This window comes from Bufo bufo, chromosome 2 (assembly GCF_905171765.1).
Source record: "Bufo bufo chromosome 2, aBufBuf1.1, whole genome shotgun sequence".
Classification (NCBI taxonomy): domain Eukaryota; kingdom Metazoa; phylum Chordata; class Amphibia; order Anura; family Bufonidae; genus Bufo; species Bufo bufo.
Window position 1 is genome coordinate 361,126,840 of NC_053390.1, and position 21,358 is coordinate 361,148,197.

The window sequence follows — 21,358 nt, forward strand, 5'->3', positions numbered from 1 at the left end:
AGTATCTCATCGATTTTCTAAAATTCTTATGTTTTAGTTATCCTGAAAATGGGCTTGTAGAAATTGAAACCAGCAATTTGCGACCTAGGGCGAGAACCATTTTGAAGTGGAGTGACCTGAAAGTAGGTGCTGTGGTCATGGTGAACTACAATATTGAAACTCCAGAGGAACGTGGTTTCTGGTTTGATGCAGAAATAACAGACTTAAAAGAAAATTCAAGAACTAATAAAGAAGTGTTTGTAAAGATTTTGTTGGGGTAAGGATACAAATATGAAAAGTGCTGGGAATTGACCCGAAGAACACCAGCAAGAAGTAACAATGAATATTCTGTGCTAGCACTAAGATTTTGAGAGTAAATGGAGGAAAGGAAAGTGGAAGGAGCAAGAGCCAATTTAAGATAATTACATAAAAATGGTACTAGTGCTGTTAAACGCTCTGTCACTCTATTTCCAATATTCCGGCTGACAACTTCGAATGTTAACCCTTTCAGGACCGGAGTTTTTTTATTTATTTTTTATTTGTCTGTTCACATAGCTACAGTTGCAAGAAAAAGTATGTGAACCCTTTGGAATGATATGGATTTCTGCACAAATTGGTCATAAAATGTGATCTGATCTTCATCTAAGTCACAACAATAGACAATCGCAGTCTGATTAAACTAGTAGCACACAAAGAATTAAATGTTACCATGTTTTTATTGAACACACCATGTAAACATTCACAGTGCAGGTGGAAAAAGTATGTGAACCCTTGGATTTAAAGAGGACCTTTCACTACTCTACAAACTAAAAACTAACTATATCAGTGGGCAGGCTATGAGCTGTGCGCTGCGATTGGCCAGCGCTGCAGCAAGGGACACGCCTCATACAAGAAATCACTCCAGTACAACAGAGGGAGCGCAGACACCGGAGCCTATACCGGGCGGACGGAGCGGCGCCCAGGCATTCTAGTAAGTGCAGGGGGACCCCTGGGCGTCGCTCTGCCCACTGATATAGTTAGTTTTTAGTTTGCAGAGTATTGAAAGGTCCTCTTTAATAACTGGTTGAACCTCATTTGTCAGCAATAACTTCAACCAAACATCTCCTGTAGTTGCAGATTAGACGTGCACAACGGTCAGGAGTAATTCTTGACCATTCCTCTTTACAGAACTGTTTCAGTTCAGCAATATTCTTGGGATGTCTGGTGTGAATCGCTTTCTTGAGGTCATGCCACAGCATCTCAATCGGGTTGAGGTCAGGACTATGACTGGGCCACTCCAGAAGGCGTATTTTCTTCTGTTTAAGCCATTTTGTTGTTGATTTACTTCTATGCTTTGGGTCGTTGTCCTGTTGCAACACCCATCTTCTGTTAAGCTTCAGCTGGTGGACAGATGGCCTTAAGTTCTCCTGCAAAATGTCTTGATAAACTTGGGAATTCATTTTTTCTTCGAATATAGAAATCCGTCCAGGCCCTGACGCAGCAAAGCAGCCCCAAACCATGATGCCCCCACCACTATACTTCACAGTTGGGATGATGTTTTGATGTTGGTGTGCTGTGCCTCTTTTTCTCCATACATAGTGTTGTGTGTTTCTTCCAAACAACTCAACTTGGGTTTCATCTGTCCACAGAATATTTTGCCAATACTGCTGTGGAACATCCAGGTGCTCTTGTGCAAGCTGTAAACGTACAGCAATCTTTTTTTGGACAGCAGTGGCTTCCTCTGTAGTATCCTCCCATGAAATCCATTCTTGTTTAGTGTTTTACGTATCGTAGATTCGCTAACAGGGATGTTAGCATATGCCAGAGACTTTTGTAAGTCTTTAGCTGACACTCTAGGATTCTTCTTCACCTCTTTGAGCAGTCTGCGCTGTGCTCTTGCAGTCATCTTTACAGGACGGCCACTCCTAGGGAGAGTAGCAGCATTGCTGAACTTTCTCCATTTATAGACAATATGTCTTACCGTGGACTGATGAACAGCAAGGCTTTTGGAGATACTTTTATAACCCTTTCCAGCTTTATGCAAGTCAACAATTCTTAATCGCAGGTCTTCTGAGAGCTCTTTTGTACAAGGCATCATTCACATCAGGCAATGCTTCTTGTGAAAAGCAAACCCAGAACTGGTGTGTGTTTTTTATAGGGCAGGGCAGCTGTAACCAACACCTCCAATATAATCTCATTGATTGGACTCCAGTTGGCTGACACCTCACTCCAATTAGCTCTTGGAGATGTCATTAGTCTAGGGCAGGGGTACTCAACTGGCGGACCGCGGTCCAAATACGGACCGCGGCCGCCAGTTGTCCGGACCCCGGCCATCCTTCAGAGCGCTCCTCCTCTCCTGCACACTGTGCCGTGCAGGAGGAGGAGCTTACCGGCGCACTTCCGCCTGTCCCACAGCGCAGTGAGACAGGGCTTCCTCCACATGTAGCGCTCCTCCTCCTGCACACTCTGGCAGCTCTGCTCAATACAGCGGCGGGGCACAGGAGCTGATAGTTCTCAGCAGCGCAGGAGGAGTCTCTCCCTCCCCCCTGTGCTGCTGCTGTCCCCGCCGCTGCCAATAAGAAGAGACAGGAGGAGGAGGGGTGGGGCTGTGGCCACTGCGCCACCAATGAAGAAAACTGACCTGTAATACAAATACAGGAGGTGGGTGCCGGAATCAAATAGCCGGCACCCGACCTCTGTGACAGGGAGCTGCGATCAGCTGCAGTTGAGTTAACCCTTCAGGTGCAGTACCTGAGGGGTTAATTGTAGCTGATCGCAGCCCCCTGTCACAAAGGTCGGGTGCCGGCTATTTGATTCCAGCACCCGCCTCCTGTATTTGTATAAGAAACGTTGGTGGCACAGTGCGTCCCCCCCCCCCCCCCCCCTAGTATAAGAAACATTGGTGGCGCAGTGCGCCCCCCCCCCCCGCCCCCAGTATAAGAAACATTGGTGGCTCAGTGGGAAGTGCCAATGAGGGTTAAAAATGATAAAAGAAAATTAACTCACCTCCTCCAGTTCATCACGTAACTGCCGGTCTCCAGTTCTTACTTCTTTCTTCAGGACCTGTGGTGACGTCACTGAGCTCATCACATGATCCATTACCATGGTGATGGATCATGTGATGAGCTCAGTGATGTCACCACAGGTCCTGAAGAAAGAAGTAAGAACTGGAGACCGGCAGTTACGTGATCAACTGGAGGAGGTGAGTTAATTATTTTTTAACCCTCATTGGCACTGCCCACTGCACCACCAATGTGTATTATATTGGGGGGGGGGGGGGGCGCACTGCGCCACCAATGTTTATTATACTGGGGTGATGGGGGGCGCACTGCGCCACCAATGTTTATTATATTGGGGGGCACACTGCGCCACCAATGTGTATTATATTGGGGGGGGGGCCCACTGCACCACCAATGTGTATTATATTGGGGGGGGGGGCGCACTGCGCCACCAATGTTTATTATACTGGGGTGATGGGGGGCGCACTGCGCCACCAATGTTTATTATATTGGGGGGCACACTGCGCCACCAATGTTTATTATATTGGGGGGCACACTGCGCCACCAATGTTTATTATATTGGGGGGCACACTGCGCCACCAATGTTTATTATATTGAGGGGGGGCGCACTGCGCCACCAATGTTTATTATACTGGGGTGATGGGGGGCACACTGCGCCACCAATGTTTATTATATTGGGGGGCACACTGCGCCACCAATGTTTATTATATTGGGGGGCACACTGCGCCACCAATGTTTATTATATTGAGGGGGGGCGCACTGCGCCACCAATGTTTATTATACTGGGGTGATGGGGGGCACACTGCGCCACCAATGTTTATTATTTTGAGGGGGGGCGCACTGCGCCACCAATGTTTATTATATTGAGGGGGGGCGCACTGCGCCACCAATGTTTATTATATTGAGGGGGGGGCGCACTGCGCCACCAATGTTTATTATACTGGGGTGATGGGGGGGCGCACTGCGCCACCAATGTTTATTATACTGGGGTGATGGGGGGGCGCACTGCGCCACCAATGTTTATTATATTGAGGGGGGGGGCGCACTGCGCCACCAATGTTTATTGTGATGGGGGGGTGCACTGCGCCACCAATGTTTATTATTTTGAGGGGGGGCGCACTGCGCCAATGTTTATTATATTGAGGGGGCCGCCAGACGAAAAAGTCGGACATGTAGTACTTTTAGTCTGGCGGCCTCTCACCGTGCTGCGCCATAACTCTGCCCCCATCCCCATTATAGTCGATGGGCACAGAGCAGCGGCACGGCGAAGTAGTGGCAAGATGGATCTGACGGGGTGAGCAGCCTGTCGGATCCGTCCTGCTGCAAGTGTGAAAGTACCCTTACTAATGAGCGCTTCCATCATGGAACGCCCATTAGTACAGCCGTTACCTCCACCGCTACTTGTGCTAGTAAAAAAAAATATATATTACGCCTACGGTACCTCCACCTCCATTTGCTCACGCTGTGGAGAGCACTCCCTGCTGACTAGAAGCTCAGGACAGGACCTACAAGACGTCATCACGTTAGAGCACCGGTCCTGAGCTTGCAGTCAGCAGCGAATGTTCACCGCAGCCAGGTGAATGCTAATTTTTTATTTTTTTTTTGCAAAAGCAGAGAAGGGGGGCACTAATGGGGGCAATACTCTTACTGGGGGCACTAATGGGGACATTATTCTTACTGGGGGCATTATTCTTACTGGGGCACTAATGTGGCCATTACTAATTCTGGGACTTACCCGGGGCGCTCCACTATAACGTCAGAGCGCCCCACGCGCATGTATCACATGATCGCATGGCATCTTTACTGTTGGCGTTCAGCTCGGACCTTCACCTGACTGCAGACCCTGGTATGTGGACCTTTAATAAAACTAGTTGAGTACCCCTGGTCTAGGGGTTCACATACTTTTTCCACCTGCACTGTGAATGTTTACATGGTGTGTTCAATAAAAACATGGTAACATTTAATTATTTGTGTGTTATTAGTTTAAGCAGACTGTGATTGTCTATTGTTGTGACTTAGATGAAGATCAGATCACATTTTGTGACCAATTTGTGCAGAAATACATATAATTCCAAAGGGTTCACATACTTTTTCTTGCAACTGTATATGAGGGCTTGTTTTTTGCGGGACAAGTTGTACTTTCCAACGCCACTATTTAATATTGCATATGATGTAGTGGGAAGCGGGGAAAAAATTCCAAATGGGGTGAAATTAAAAAAAAAAGCGATTCCACCACAGTTTTACATTTTTTTTATTTTTTATTACGATGTTCGATGTAGGATAAAACTGACCAGTTACTTTTATTCTACAGGTCAATACGAATCCGGCAATACCTTTTTATATGTAGTTTTTCTTGCGTTTTGATATTGATAAAAAAAATTTAAATGTGGGGAAAAAAAATCTTTTATTTTTTTGTCGCCATATTTAGACCCCTATAACTTTTTTGTAATTATGTATACAGAGCTGTATGAGGGCTCATTTTTTGCGGGGCAATCTGAACTTTTCATTGATACCATTCTGGGTTGTGCAGGACTTTTTGATCACTTTTTTATTTAATTTTTTGTAGAAAATGAAGCTACCAAAAACGGTGAATCGGCCATTTGGATGCTTTTTTCCGTTTCGCTGTTTGCCGTATGGGGAATATATTTTTATACTATGGGCTTTTTTGCACATTGCGACACCCATGATGTGTATTTTTTTATTCTGTGAAAAGGAGGGTGATTTTTTTTTTTTTTTATGTTTTTTTTTTTTAAATGTATTTTTTAGGAAACTATAACATGCAATCATCTGATTGCTATTATCATAGACTCCAATGCACTTGCATTGAAGTCTATGATTTCAATACTTTCCTATGGAGCCCTATTACAGGCAAGGGCTCCATAGGAAATACTATGCAGCAGCCTTGTGTCATTCATAAAGACATGGGCTGCTGCATACACGCTCCGGGTCCTCCGATCACCACACGGAGACGGAGCACAACTGAAAGTGCGCACTTTCGGTTTCAGCGCGCTCAGATGCCGTGGTCAGGATTGACCACGGCATCTGAGGGGTTAAATGTCCGCGATCGGCATTACTGCCGGTTGTGGACATGAGCCATGGGTGTCTGCTAAAAGAAGCAGGCGCCTGCAGCAGGCAGGAGCAGGCGCCATCTTTAAACACCCACCCAGCGCCGTACATGTACGGCGCTGGGCGTGAAAGGGTTAAAGAGGTTTTCTGGAATTACTATGGTGTTTATCTTGTTTCCACTATGTAAGCAAATCACTCTGGTTGGTTTACATCCTGTAGGTAGCACTTCCTGTTGTATCCAACCAAACCCATGATGCACTTATCCTTTCTCTGCCACAGCTCCAGCCCCGCCCCTAACACCCAGTTAGTGTATAGCTCCTCCCACCAGCTAGTTACATAGACACTCCTCTATCACTGCCCCTAACACCCAGCTACTTTATAGCTCCTCCCACCAGCTAGTTACATAGACTCTCCCCTGTCACTGCCCCTAACACTCAGCTAGTTTATAGCTCCTCCCACCAGCTAGTTACATAGGGGAGTGTCTATCACTGCCCCTAACACTCAGCTAGTTTATAGCTCCTCCCACCAGCTAGTTACATAGACACTCCCCTATCACTGCCCCAAACACCCAGCTAGTTTATAGCTCCTCCCACCAGCTAGTTACATAGACTCTCCCCTTTCACTGCCCCTAACACCCAGTTAGTGTATAGCTCCTCCCACCAGCTAGTTACATAGACACTCCCCTAACACCCAGCTAGTTTATAGCTCCTCCCACCAGCTAGTTACATAGACACTCCCCTAACACCCAGCTAGTTTATAGCTCCTCCCACCAGCTAGTTACATAGACACTCCCCTATCACTGCCCCAAACACCCAGCTAGTTTATAGCTCCTCCCACCAGCTAGTTACATAGACTCTCCCCTTTCACTGCCCCTAACACCCAGTTAGTGTATAGCTCCTCCCACCAGCTAGTTACATAGACACTCCCCTAACACCCAGCTAGTTTATAGCTCCTCCCACCAGCTAGTTACATAGACACTCCCCTAACACCCAGCTAGTTTATAGCTCCTCCCACCAGCTAGTTACATAGACACTCCCCTATCACTGCCCCAAACACCCAGTTAGTGTATAGCTCCTCCCACCAGCTAGTTACATAGACACTCCCCTAACACCCAGCTAGTTTATAGCTCCTCCCACCAGCTAGTTACATAGACACTCCCCTAACACCCAGCTAGTTTATAGCTCCTCCCACCAGCTAGTTACATAGACACTCCCCTAACACTGCCCCTGTTGCTGCTTTAACACACCCATTGGCACATCACAGGTAATAAGAAAGAGCTGCATGGACACGCAGCCCAGAACGGGAGATAGGAGCAATAAAAGTAAAAGAAATGCATTACAAATTGTAGCTACCTAAATAAATGATTATGTTAAAGGGTGGTGATGCAAACCAGAAAACCTCTTTAGTGCCAGGCAACCATTATTGACATTATAAATATATTTACATGGTTGAAGACTGCTGCTAAAAAACTAGTAAAGGATAGAAACAGTTTGATGCAAAGGTTGAATAACATATTGTTTTAATGTTATGTGTTTAGAGTAGACAAAGCAATTATTTCTACTTTTTTTTTTTTTTTTTTTATTCTATTCTATTTGTGCTCCCATAATATGGCTGATGTGTCTCTCCACCATAGCAGCATATTTGAGCAGTGATACATCTTAGGTCTCATTCACATGAGCGTGGGCAGCACATTGATCCATTCATTTCCTATGTGTCCTATAATTACGGACAAAAATGGTCCTTTCTATTGATGTGAGTTAGAAAACTGTGGAATGCACACAAAAGGTATGTATTTTGCTGACAGAAATACGGACATGACCACGTACATGAAGCCTCTGTGGGACAGACCTATTTCACCTTGTTATTGCTCAGTCTGTGGATGAGCACCTCTGGATAGACCTTCTCAGAAAAGTGTCCATCTGTGAAAAGGCTTTTTGTTTGCTTTTTTAGATTTGACCCATACTGGTTCCTGACTCAGCCCAGCCCTCAGCTGCAGATTCATGTTGCATAGTAGACTGAATCTGAATGATCATGCTTCTGTTCATTGATTCTGGTACCTCACTTCAGAAATGTCATCTGCGACCCATCAGCAGTTGCTGTCAAAGACTGCTCTAGCCATGCCACCAGGGGATACGCCTAGCAACATCTAATAGTGATATGGTGGGTCCACAACCTATTCTGAGGCTTGACCAAGACCTATCCTTTAAACCATAAACTTACCCTAGTCCAGGAGTTCCATTGACCCAAAATCTTCCCACATCTTTTGTTACTCTTACCCGTCAGCAATATTTGTATTAAAAATATGTATTTGTGTTATTTGTAACCTCCATAATAAGCGGCAGTTTATCATCTTCTCAGTTCTTAATGATGTTCAATGTGGCTATATGGCTTTACCGTTACCGTTTGCTATGACCGTGCTGGTACTGCCTTTTCATAATTTTAGTAAGTTGATGGACATACGTGTCTAATTGTATTGTTCTGTAGGACTTTTGTAGAATCTCACCTTTGTGACTTTTTCTATAATAGTCCCAAGTTTTTAATCCATTTTCATCCGTTGCATTTTTCTTTCTAAGGCCTCATTCGAATTTCCATTTTTCACAGGTGTGTGCTATCTGCATTTTCTGCGGACAGCACACATACCCATTGATTTTAATGTTTGTTCACTCGTCAGTATATTTTGACTTATTGTGGGTCAGTGAAAAAATAAAGGAGACATGTACTGCTTTGGTCCATGATATGAAACAAACAAGCCAATTGAAGTCTATGGGTCCATGAAAAGCATGGACACAACACGGATGGCATCCATGTTTGGTAAATTCTTCACTGATAGGAGATGATTTGGAAATTAAATTTCAACTGACCCGTCTCCGTGGAATACGGATGACGTACGGAGGGCAAAAAACAGACACACAGACCAAACACTGATCCTTCACAGACAAATTCACGGATGAAACACAGACGGATTTTTTCATGTACGTCAAATGGACAGGGAAATGTGAACGAGGTCTAAGGCTGATTCCACACCGTGTTTGATCAGTGATTTCCATCAGTGATTGTGAGCCAAAAACAGGTACGGGTCAAAAACACAGAACAGGTGCAGATCTTTCCATTATACCTTATGTCTGTGTAGGCTCCAATCCTGGTTTTGGTTCATAATCATTGATAGAAAATCACTGATCAAACACTGACTGTGTAAAAGCAGCCTCCGGGTGGATGGCAACAACTGAAATATTTGTATTAAAGATAAGAAATGCATAAAAGCTGTTGAAAGAAGCCCTTTTCTGAGATGGCTAGTATAGGCACGCATTCAGTTATAGGTTTTAATACGCTATCCCCTAAGGCAGTGTTTCATATCAGTTACATTATATGCGTCACACAGCTCACAACCCTGTAGGCTTTTTCTGTAGCATTTTTCCTCTTGGTTTAGGGAGTTGAATTTCTTGCTACGTGGTAGTTTGGATGTGGCGGTTGCTAAGGTCTTGTGTATTTAACTGGCATTTGTTCAGGATATGGTCAAAATGAATACAGATTTCTTGTCTTTTACAAGTTATAGTATATAAGCGCTTTACATCACATTGTGTCATATTGAATTTGTATATTTCCTATACCTGTTTCTGTTTTGACTTTCTTCAGCAGTTTACCAGAATATGTCTTAGGGTAAACCCAAAAGCCGGGTTCATTTTTAATTATTGAAAGCGTGTAATCATTTGTATCAATACTACATTATAGGAAATTTCTCATTTTCCTGCATTCAATCTATTTAGACCAGGGGTGCACAACCTGTTTTGCTCTGGGGGCTGCATTCTCACTTTGATCTATTTCAAGGGGCAGCAAAAAAATAATAATAAGTAGATCGGCGCTCGTTTGCATTGGCTTATTACATAGGCCGATGCTTATTGCCGCAGTCATTTCTCCCCCATTCTTTTTTTAAAATCATAATCAGCAGTCCATCCATTTAGTCTGAATACACTCCATATTAACAGTGGAGTGCATTTGTACTTAGGAATATACTCTCATGCACGCTGTGTTCATAAACACATTTTAGTTGTAGCTATACTTGAGCACACATCATGCAACTTTGCAAACTTGTATCCGTGACCTCAAGCTTCAGATACAAGGTCCACAGCTGATATGTGTCAGTATTACATCTGTTGTCCTAAAGGCTAAAAAATGTTCTACAGTAAATACTCAGAATTGCTTAAAAATATCTGATTCCTTGTGTATCCTTCTATCCCAAACCTTCATTGTCCTCTTCCGCACTCTATTACCTGGTCTCTTCCAACACAGGAAATGTGAGCACTCGGCAAATACTGACCACAGCGGTATTATTTCTGACATAGTGATTGGCCGAATAGTGACATGTCTGTGTTGAGAGGGAGCATGAAGTAGATAATGGTGGGGACCGGGCATTGTCCTCATAGGAGCATTATAGGATTGATGGGGTAAGAATGATGTTTTTTTTTAAAATATTGTTTTAGGCAATTCTGAGCATTTTTTTCTTAACTGACTGGGCAACCTCTTTAAAAGGTTTCTGTCATCAGAAAAATCGTTATGTAGCTGGCTGACATTAGCGATGTGCTAATGTCAGCAGAACATAACTGTATGACTATGAGCCTCTAGGTGCTAGTGGGGCGTTGCTCGCCTGCTGCCGTCCTTCACTCACGCAGGATTTGCGGGGAACGGAGGAGACCGAGGATGTCAATCACCTTGACAAGGGCGTGCAAAACGGTGAGAGGACAGAGCCTCTAGGTGCTGCAGCAACGCCCCACTAGCACCTAGAGGCTCATTTGCATATTATAAAAGTCATTCTTTAGCGCGAACGGCGGCAGGAAGATATGTCATACAGTTATGTTCTGCTAACATTAGCACATCGCTAATGTCAGCCAGCTACATAATGATTTTTCTGATGACAGAAACCCTTGTCCACTATAGAGAAGTGACATCAGGAAACTTATAAAAAGGGGTGTATAAAGTGATATGCCTAATGCTCCACCCAATCATATATAACATATTCCCAACCTGCATTATATGATCAGAATACAGAACCCAGATCCAAACACTTAAACAAATACAGATACCAGATTCCCTGAACAAGCACAGAGCCTAGACTAGACCCCAGATCACAGTACACCCTCAATGCAGACCCCAGACCAGATGTGCAGATACCCACCTCTCCCTGTTTGTGACCTCTTTTTCACTTCCTGACACAGCAAGATTCAGGATATTGTCTTTAGTGGTATTCAGAAATGAAGAGAAGTGCAGGAAATGGGAGAGGATGTGGTGCCCACCCAGGAGATTTGTCAGTTCTTCTAAAAACCTTCTGGATCTTCTAGACATTAACTCGAGTTGGCAAGTATGGCGTTCCAGAATGTCACCCACCCTGCACACAGGGGACATTGTGAGTTTTTCATGCAGCTCTGACTCCATAGAAGCGATTGGGGCTTGTGTGAAAAACGGAAGGTATCCGGATGTAATGTGTTTTTCACTGATGGGATCTAGGAGATGTAGATTATCCTTCAGTTTTTCTTCATGCACCTGACAAACACATGCAATCCGGATACAGTCTGGTCTGATTGCAGAAAAACTAATTGAACTTGCATATAAAACCATCAGGTTTTCCGTGAACAGATCCTGGCGTAATCCGTATCGCTCGTGTGAAAGAGACCTAATGAGTGGGGATCGCTGTACAGCAGTGAAAGATGTTATCAGCACACGGACAGCATTTTGCTGAGGAATTTTATTGCTGCTGAACTGTTTAAAGGGCAGGACCACTTGGTTCTGCAATAAAAGCCAGTTGCACCTTACTGGATTACAGAGCAGCCCCACTCAGACATCCTCAGACCGTTGTCTGAGAAGGCTTATTTACTCTCCACTGCTGCCGGATAGTCAAACATTTCTCCTGCAGCAGTACTTAATGTGAAAGAAGCAAATGATTAATGTCTCTGTAAAGTGCCACCCTCTCCTTCCTGGCACCCTAGGCACTTGCCCTCCTGTGCCTTGTTATAAATATGGCCCTGGCTACATCCCTGATTACACAGGGGCTGCGGCTACTAATTGTGCATATTTTATTCTGATAAAAGATGCAAATGAGCTGAGAAATTAGTGTTTGCTCATTCATCAGCGGCACGATTATATGGGTCAATTATTGGGAACAGACATTTCGATGAATACTTGTTCCCAGTAATTGGCTAGAATATTATGCAGTGTAATAGGGCCTTAATTGGCAACATTTCCATTCCTGCCATCCTACCTTCTATTAATAAATGAGTGCTTTCCTTTACTGCAGAGGATGGTACTTATTGATTATTACCACCTCCTGAACCCAGTTATAGATTATATAAGTGTGACAGGTGTCATGCAATAACCAGTAAGCACCTTCCTTTACTAGTGGGGAAAGCGCTAATTAACCTTTAGTGACAGGCCTGAAGAGTCCTTATTGACTAGACACTTTTTCTTCTGATTTCTCCCATGTAATGGTTTTAACAGTTGCAATTTTAATCTTCAATTATCCTAATAATTTTAAGTGACATAGGGCTTTTTAACCATTTCCAAACCTGGCCATTTACCCCCTTCCTGACCAGGCCTAATTTTGCAAATATGACATGTGTCACTTTATGTGGTAATAACTTTGCAACGCTTTTACTTATCTGAGCCATTCTGAGATTGTTTTCTCATCACACATTGTACTTCATGATAGTCATAAATTTGAGTCAATATGTTTCACCTTTTATTTATGATAAAAATCCTATAATTACCATAAATTATTTTCAAATTTGCAATTTTCAACAAAAATTTTTTTCCTGCTTTTAAAACAGAAAGTGAAACCATCTAAAATATTTATTACTTAACGTTCCCCATATGTCTACTTTATGTTGGCATCATTTTGTAAATGTAATTTTTTTTTTTTAGGACGTTAGAAGGCTTAGAATTTTAGAAGCAATTTTTAAAATTTTTAAGAAAATTTCCAAAACCCACTTTTTAAGGACCAGTTCAGTTCTGAAGTCACTTTATGAGGCTTACATAATAGAACAAACCCATAAATGAACCCATTTTAGAAATGGCACCCCTCAACTATTCAAAATTGATTTTAGAAATGTTGTTAACCCTTTAGGTATTCCACAGGAATTAAAATAAAATAGAGGTGAAATTTGAAAATGTGTCTTTTTTTTGCAGATTTTCCATTTTAATCAATTCTTTCCTGGAACACATCAAGGGTTAACAACAAAAAAAACTTAATATTTATTACCTTGATTCTGCAGTTTGCAAAAACAACCCATATGTGGTCGTATACCGCTGTTTGGGCACAGAAGACAAGGAGCGCCATATGGTTTTTGGAGAGCAGATTTTGCTGGAATGGAGCCCCTGAGGTAATCCCACAGTGAAAACACAGAAAAAGTGACCACATTTTGTAAACACACCACTCAAGGAATTTATAAGGGGTGTAAGCGAGCACTTCACTCAACAGCTGTTTCATAGAATTTTTAATACTTGGGTGTGAAAATGAAAAATTACATATTTTTTTTACAACAAAATGGTGCTTTATGCCCAAACTTTCTTTTTTTTACAAAAGATAATAGGAGAAAATCCCTCCCCCCCCATTTTCTACCCACTTTCTTCTGAATACAGTAACACCCCAATTGTGGTCGTAAACTGTTATTTGGGGATACGCCAGGGCTCAAAAGGGAAAGAGTAGCATCTGGATTTTCTAACATGGAATTTTCTGTCATGGTTTTTAAGAGAAATAACTTTTTTATTTTTGTTGAATGAGCTGCGTGAGGGCTTATTTTGTGCTCGACAAGCTTTAGTTTTTATTAGCACCATTTTGGGGGACATTTGGCTTTCTGGTTGCTTTTTATCTCATTTTTGGAAGGTGAAGTAAAAAAAAATGTCATTTTTCGATTTTTTTTTTTTTTTTTTTTGCGTTTTACACAATAAAAACATTTTTAGAAAAAAAAATCATGTTATTGTGTTGCAATTTTCATAGAGCCATATTTTATTTGTATTTCTGGCTATGGTCTTGTGTGGAGGCAAATTTTTTGGCGCAATGAGGTGACGTTTTATTGCCACCATTTTGGGGTATATACAACTTTTTGATTTAACATTATGTTTTTTAGGGAGGTGAGCTCACAAAAAAAATCAGTTTTGGTGCAGTTTATTTTTATTTTTTTATGGCGTTCAGCTGATGGGGTTGATCATATGATATTATTATAGAGCCAGTCGTTGTGGATGCGGTGATACCAAATACCGGTATGTCTATTTTTTATATTTTTTCTTCAATTTTTTTAAATAACGGATTTGGGGGCAAATTTAATATATATTTTTTTTAAACCCTTTTTATTTTAAAAATTTTTTATTTTACACTTTGTGTCTCCCCATAAGGTCATACAAAACCTCTGGGGGACATTTAACTTCATATTTTTTTTCCCACTATTGATTTCTCCTGTAACTAGGGCTGACATAGTAGCCCCAGTTACAGTGGAAATACACCCCCCAGAGAGGCTGTACAGCATAATACTGCACTGTACAGCCTCAGTGCAGGGCTGATCGTGGGCTATGGAAGACCCAACAGCTCCTGCACTTCCCCGGCCCCGGCGGTCACATAGCGCTTCCTGATCAGTATACACAGTGCTCATTGAGCGCTGTGTATTCAGCGATCTAGAAGGCAGGGACACCCTGGAACGGTCCTTGCCTTCTCTCTGGGGTGCCCTGTTGTCACTAACAGCGGGCCCCCTGCTCGGCAGCTGCACGATTAGCGTGCAGCGGCCATCTCTGAATGGCCGTTCCAGAACGTCCATTCAGAGATAAACCGACCGCCCAAGGACGTTTATAGTCGATGGGCGGTCGGGAAGTGGTTAATATGGTTTTTAGCATGTTTTTCTTTTTAAGTTTGATTTGGAAAAAGCTGCAAAAAATTTTAAAGTAATGCTTTCAACTATAACTTCTTACTCTTTAAACATGCAAATTGACACCAAAATAATTAAAATAGGTTTCCAATATTTATATTATGTATAGTTTTTTTGTGAATGGAGCAACTATGGTGTCTGTTTTGGTTTGCATGGGAATTTTTTTATTTTATCATATTTTTTTTTAAATTCTTTTTACACAATACATCCTTCAAGAGGTCGTTAAAAGACCTCTGGGAACACTGAGCCTTTTTTTTTTTTTTTTTGCATTTTGCACTATTTCCACTGTAACTTGGGCATCCAAAGGAGCCCCTGTTACAGGGGAAATGAGCCCTTGTGGTGGCATTGTACATTTGCAGAGCTGATCAGCTACAGCTCTCCTACACCTGAGACACCCGTTGATCACGTGATCGCTGGATCCAATAGTTCTCATTGAGCGCTATGCCCTGAGCACAGGAGAAGGCAAGTGGTAATAAACTGCTTCTCTGGGACACTGGCTAAATTAATATTAATGAATTAATAATTAATAGAAATCAACTGTAAATGGTAGATTGCATGTGATTACACTATGTTTTAATTTAAGAGGATATTTCAACTCCTGGAAATACACCAAAAACTTCGCCGATACATGGTACAATAAATGCTGTATGGTATGTTTCACATTTGCATACGAACCATACATACTGATTTGCAAATATCCATCAGTAAATTTCCTATCATTTATATTGTGAGAGTACCAGCACTAGTTCCCTAATGGTAAGCGGATGAGATTTGTTAGAGACCTTCTGGTTCAAGAAAAAAAGTCACATTAATTAAAACGCTTACCTGGTGCCCTCCTTTTAATCTGCAGATCTGCTGATTCCCAGGCCCCTGTTTTATCATCCAAGGTGGCTGCACCACTTTTAGACTATCTGACGCATACTGTGCCTTTGCTAGTCCAATACACTTCCTGCTGCCCTCAGATTGGCCAGTACTGTTCACGTGAGCAATGTTGGCTGGACAAGCAGGAAATGTCTTGGACTACCACAGTGTGCATCAGGTAGTCTGAGAAGTGGAGCTTTCTTCTTAGATGACAGGACAGGGGCCTTGGAATCTGAGGATGAAAAGGTTAGCACCCTGTAAGTGTTCTATGCGCTTCCTAGTTAATGGGATATATTTTTTTCTGGAACCAGAGGGTTGCTTTAAAATCCCATTCACTTTGCATTATGGCAGGCACCACCCAGCTTTGTAAAACAATAGAGACATTCTTATGGTGTTGATAAGCTTATATTAGACGCGCAGATAATTGTACAGATCATCACTAACGAGAGAAGTATACAGTGTATTCAGGAAGTCTTAAGCCCCTTTCACTTTTTCAGATTTTGTTATGTTGCGGCCTTGTGCTAAAATAATCAGTTTGTAGTCAATACCTTATAGTGATAAAGTGAAAACAGAATTTTAGAAATGTTTGAAAAAAAATATTCAATTTCACATGGGCATAAGTATTCAGACCCTTTGCTATGACACTGGAAATGTAGCTCTGGGGACCTCCCCTTTCTATTGATCATCTTTGAGATGTTTCTACACCTTGATTGGAATCCACCTGTGGGAAATTCTGTTTATTTGACATGATTTGGAAAGATACACCCGTCTATATTAGGTCTCACAGCTGGCAATGCAGAGCAAAAACAGAGGAAACAGCTGCCTGTAGCAATCAGACAGGGTACAAAAATGTCTGCTGCTCTGAAAATTCCAAAGAACACAGTGGCCTCCGTAATTCTTTAATGGAAGATGTTTGGAACAACCAGGACACTTGGGCCCCTTTCACACGAGAGTGACGTGGACACATAGCACCCGCACTGAATCCTGACCCATTCATTTCAATAGGTCTGTGCACATGAGCGTTTTTTTTTTCACGCATCAGTTCTGCATTGCGTGAAAAACGCAGCATGTTCTATATTCTGCGTTTTTCACACAGCCCTGGCCCCATAGAAGTGAATGGGGCTTCAGTAAAAAATGCATTTCATCCGGAAGCAAGTGCGGATTCAATGCGTTTTTCACTGGTGGTTGCTAAGAGATGTTGTACCTGTGTGAAAAAAAAACCTGAACGCAGTCGCAGACAAAACTAACTGAACTTGCTTGCAAAATGGTGCAAGTTCCACTGAACGCATCCGGAGCCAATCCGTCACACTCGTGTGAAAGGGGCCTTAAACTTTCTAGAGCTGGCTGCCCCACCAAACTAAGTAATTTGGAGGGGCGATTGGTAAGAAGTAATCAAGAACCTAATTGTCACTCTGGCTCAGCTTCAAAGATGCTGCGTGCAGATGGGAGAAACTTACAGAATGTCAACCATCACTGCATCACTCCACCAATCTGGGCGTTATGGCAGAGGGACCAGAAAGGAGCCTCTCCTCTGTAAAAGACACATGAAAGTTTGCAAAAAAGCACCTAAGGGACTTTCAGATTGTGAAAAAAAAAGATTCTCTGGTCTGGTGAAACAGAGATTGAATTTGTGGCCTCAATTCTAACCATCATGTCTGGAGGAAACCAGGCACTTCCCGATGGTATACTTGCAGTGAAGCATAGTAGTGGCAGCATCATGCTGTGCAGGTGGTTTTCAGTCGCTGGGACAGAGACACTGGGCTGGGTTGAGGGAAAGCTAAATGGTGCAAAGTACAGAGATATTTTTAATGAAAACCTGATCCAGAGTGCTCTGGACCTCAGACTGGGTTGATAATTCACCTTTCAACAAGACAATGACCCTAAGCAACACAGGAGTGGCTTAGGGACAACTTTGTGAATGTCCTTGAGTGGCCCAGCCAGAGTCCTGACTTGAACCTAATAGAATATAAATGGAGAGACCTAAAAATGGCTGTCCTCCAACAGTCCCCATCCAAACGGACAGAGTTTGAAAAGGTCTACATAGGAAAATTCACATGTGGAAACCCTTTGGCATCATACCCAAGAAGACAGGCTGCTGTAATCTCTGCTTCAACTGGTCTGAATACTTATGTCAATGCAAGGTTTTAGTTTTTCCTTTTCAAAAAATTAGCAAAGATTTCAAATGTTCTGTTTTTACGTTCATTACGGGGTATTGAGTGCAGACAGATGGGGAAAAACTTGTTTTTGTTTCTTTTATTTTAGCACAAGGCCACAACATAACAAAATATGAAAATAGTTAAAGGGTCTGAAGACGTTCCAAATGCACTGTAAGTCCTTTCTCTATATTTCTCATTCCCTTCCAGACCACTTCTGGCTTTGGCTCAAAAGCTAAATCAAAAACGTTAGAATGGTTGTCCCTGCAGTAAGATCCACTCTCCTTGCGATATGTAATTTGCTAAGACTGAAATAACCTTTAAACACATAATCAAACCATTTATTGAGATATTAATGACTTACCAGTACCGATGAATATAGTTATGTTTATACGTTTTATGTTGAAGCAATAGAAATCTGCAATTTAAACTGTAGGGTCATGCATATATAAGGAAATGTTATAAACTGTGATGCATTTATCATTGAAATGGTCCCTTTACAAGCAGAAATAGAGGGACCTTGAATTGAAGCCAATCAACTTTTTCTTTCTTATTCTACATTTTCATTATCATGTTCTCTAGTTTGCATACTAGTAGTTTACTTTAATAGATTTAATATTTGTATATTTCAGCGGTCCTGATGATGCGATTAATGACTGTAAGGTAATGTTTTCTGATGAGATATACAAGGTAGAGAAGCCTGGGGCGTATCCTCTGTCATCTGGAGATGGAGAATTTAAAAGTAAGTTGATAAATGGGTAAAAGTGGGTTTTCAGCAATTAAATCTCACTGAAGTTTTGCTGATTGAACAGGCGCTATGATCAGGTTTTAAATAACTTGTTAGCAATATCAATTTTTATAAATCCCTCACCTTATAATATGTTCTAAACTGAGAACAGAAATGTTTGAATAGCAGAAATATATATTTTTTTTCATAGGGAAAAGTGGTCCTGAATGTAAACATTGCAAAGCAGATCCCAATGCAGAATGCCGATTCTGCTCATGTTATTTATGTGGTGGAAAGCAGGATGCACATATGCAACTTTTATGTGATGAATGCAATATGGCTTACCATATATACTGCCTCAATCCCCCACTGTCCAAGATACCTGAAGATGAAGACTGGTATGTTTTTTGTTTCATGTGGCTTAAATTCTGTTCTGTTGTAGAGAGTCAAAATAAAGGTGTGCATTACACCACGTATTTTAATTTTTTACAAAATTTGTGGAATAACTCCTTTAAGGTTACCAATTCTTTAAATTCAGTCAGTCTATAAGTAGAATGGTGCCATGTATTAACGGGGTTTGAGCAGTCTATTGTGTTTTTATTTGTATGTCCAGGATGTCCTTATTTTAGAAAGGCTAGTTTCACAGCAGCATTTTAATCTTCCAGCAGAACGACCTGCCAGAGTTCATTGTATCCAGCATAGCCGGATACTGCCCATTGACTATAATGAGATTCGGCCTGTTTCCGGCATTAGTGCCGGCATTTGACCGGATAAAAACCACTGGCAGAGCTTGAGGTTTAGGTAACATAGGACTTGACCTCATATAATGAGTTGAGTAGAACAGTGTTTCCCAACCAGTGTGCCTCCAGCTGTTGCAAAACTACAACTCCCAGCATGCCCGGACAGCCTTTGGCTGTGCGGGCATGCTGGGAGTTGTAGTTTTGCAACAGCTGGAGGCACACTGGTTGGGAAACACTGGAGTAGAAGCTCCAGGCTGGGACTGCAGCTAAGATTTTGTGTAGTTTCTTTTCTTCACCGGTAAAAGAAAATGTTGATACAAAGCTCATGGGTCCTTTTATTTTTGTACAGATAAAATGGCTTCTCTACATGAACCATGTTAGGCATTTCCTTTTATTCCTCACAAACACTTTATCTTTCAGGTATTGTCCTTCCTGCAAAAACGATTCAACTGAGGTAGTGAAGGCTGGAGAAAAACTGAAGCAAAGTAAAAAGAAGGCAAAGATGCCATCAGCAAGCACTGAGAGCCAAAGAGACTGGGGCAAGGTACACTTACTACACTCGTTGATTCAATCACTCTAATGACATAACTGGAAGGATATGCCAGGTTTTGTGGGAACGCTTGCATACTTTGTATATCCAGTTTATTGTTAAATTTACATATTCATGTGGTTTATAGTTATGTGCATTGCCTCTTTGAAGGCCTTTAATAATTGAGTAGATTTGGAGAAATCTGTTTCACAGTATTGTACTGTCTGATACTATCATAGAAGAAATACAATCAGTGTCAAGGGTATTGCCCTGAGATTACAAATCGAGTCCAGAAGGTACAATATTAACAAACTGTTCTTACTTTGAATTCTGTAATCCCAAACTACTACATACAGTTTTAAATAAAGCAATTATTTCCGTAGCCAAATAGATAGTAATTTTGTATCCAGACCAAAATGCCTCCCCACAAGCATATGATTGGATATTCCTATAGCTTAATAAGCATTGTTATTTATATTAGAATGAGTTTATAACAATGAGAGTATCAGTCCAGACAAGCAGCGCGGTAGGAAAGCTCAAAGGACTACACTGTTCCATGCAGTAGAAATAAAATGCAGATGCATTCAAGTCCGGGGTATCCCGAAATTACTGTCTTTTGACATACAATAGATGCATAAGGCCCTCTGGATTCTTTCAGCTGTTCCCCCAGACGTAGGCCAAAAATGTTCATATAGCAAGCTGTGAAGAAAACCTATGCCAGTCACATTTTAGAGACTGATTTAAGTAGTTTAGTATTAGACCGGTCACTCACAATTAATGTGAGTGACCAATGTACTAAGAAGAGAATAGAGTAAGCTTTTTGTACATTGTGAGTCACATTCAACTTTGACTGGTGTTGGAGAACCAGATTTAATAAAAAAAATGAGAAACCAATTAAACATGAAGTAGTTTGATTCTTGATGAATTAATACTTCTCAAAGCACATTCCTTTGTATGTAGCTGGTGCAATGACTGTGAACAGCGATTGCGCCTCCCCCAGTCATTGAACCCTTCAGATGCTACGTTCATCACTGATCACGGCATCTGAGATTAAAGTGTAACTGCCATTTCTCTACCAAAAATGAAATTCCTAACATATGTGATGCTGAAGGGAAGCTATTTATGAAGCTTTATTTTTCTGTTAATTTTACCTTTTAGCCCTTAGCAACCCTATTTCTCTGTGCCTCTATTTCAGCATCTTCATAAGATGGGCTCTGTTGCATTTCCTGTGGTCTTTGCCATGTCCTTGAGGCCATCCTGTGTTTCCCTCACTTCCCATAACCCCTTGCTCTCCTCACATGAACTAGCAGGACCAATTAGAATGCAGATAACCTCCCCCACTACCCCAGAGCAATGTGTATCCTCTCGCATACAGCTAACCAGAGACAGACAAGACCAATA

At 41.9% G+C, this 21,358-nt stretch overlaps 1 protein-coding gene across 2 annotated transcripts in view; it reads left to right on the forward strand.

The window, feature by feature from the left end:
• Positions 1 to 21,358, forward strand: part of UHRF2 (ubiquitin like with PHD and ring finger domains 2) — a 130,850-nt gene that overhangs the window by 61,939 nt on the left and 47,553 nt on the right. For both annotated transcript variants that reach the window (XM_040417149.1, XM_040417147.1), the window contains 4 exons: positions 38 to 256; positions 18,594 to 18,703; positions 18,900 to 19,086; positions 19,849 to 19,972. In XM_040417149.1, the coding sequence (XP_040273083.1) occupies positions 38 to 256; positions 18,594 to 18,703; positions 18,900 to 19,086; positions 19,849 to 19,972 (640 nt within the window). The remainder of the gene's footprint in view (positions 1 to 37; positions 257 to 18,593; positions 18,704 to 18,899; positions 19,087 to 19,848; positions 19,973 to 21,358) is intronic.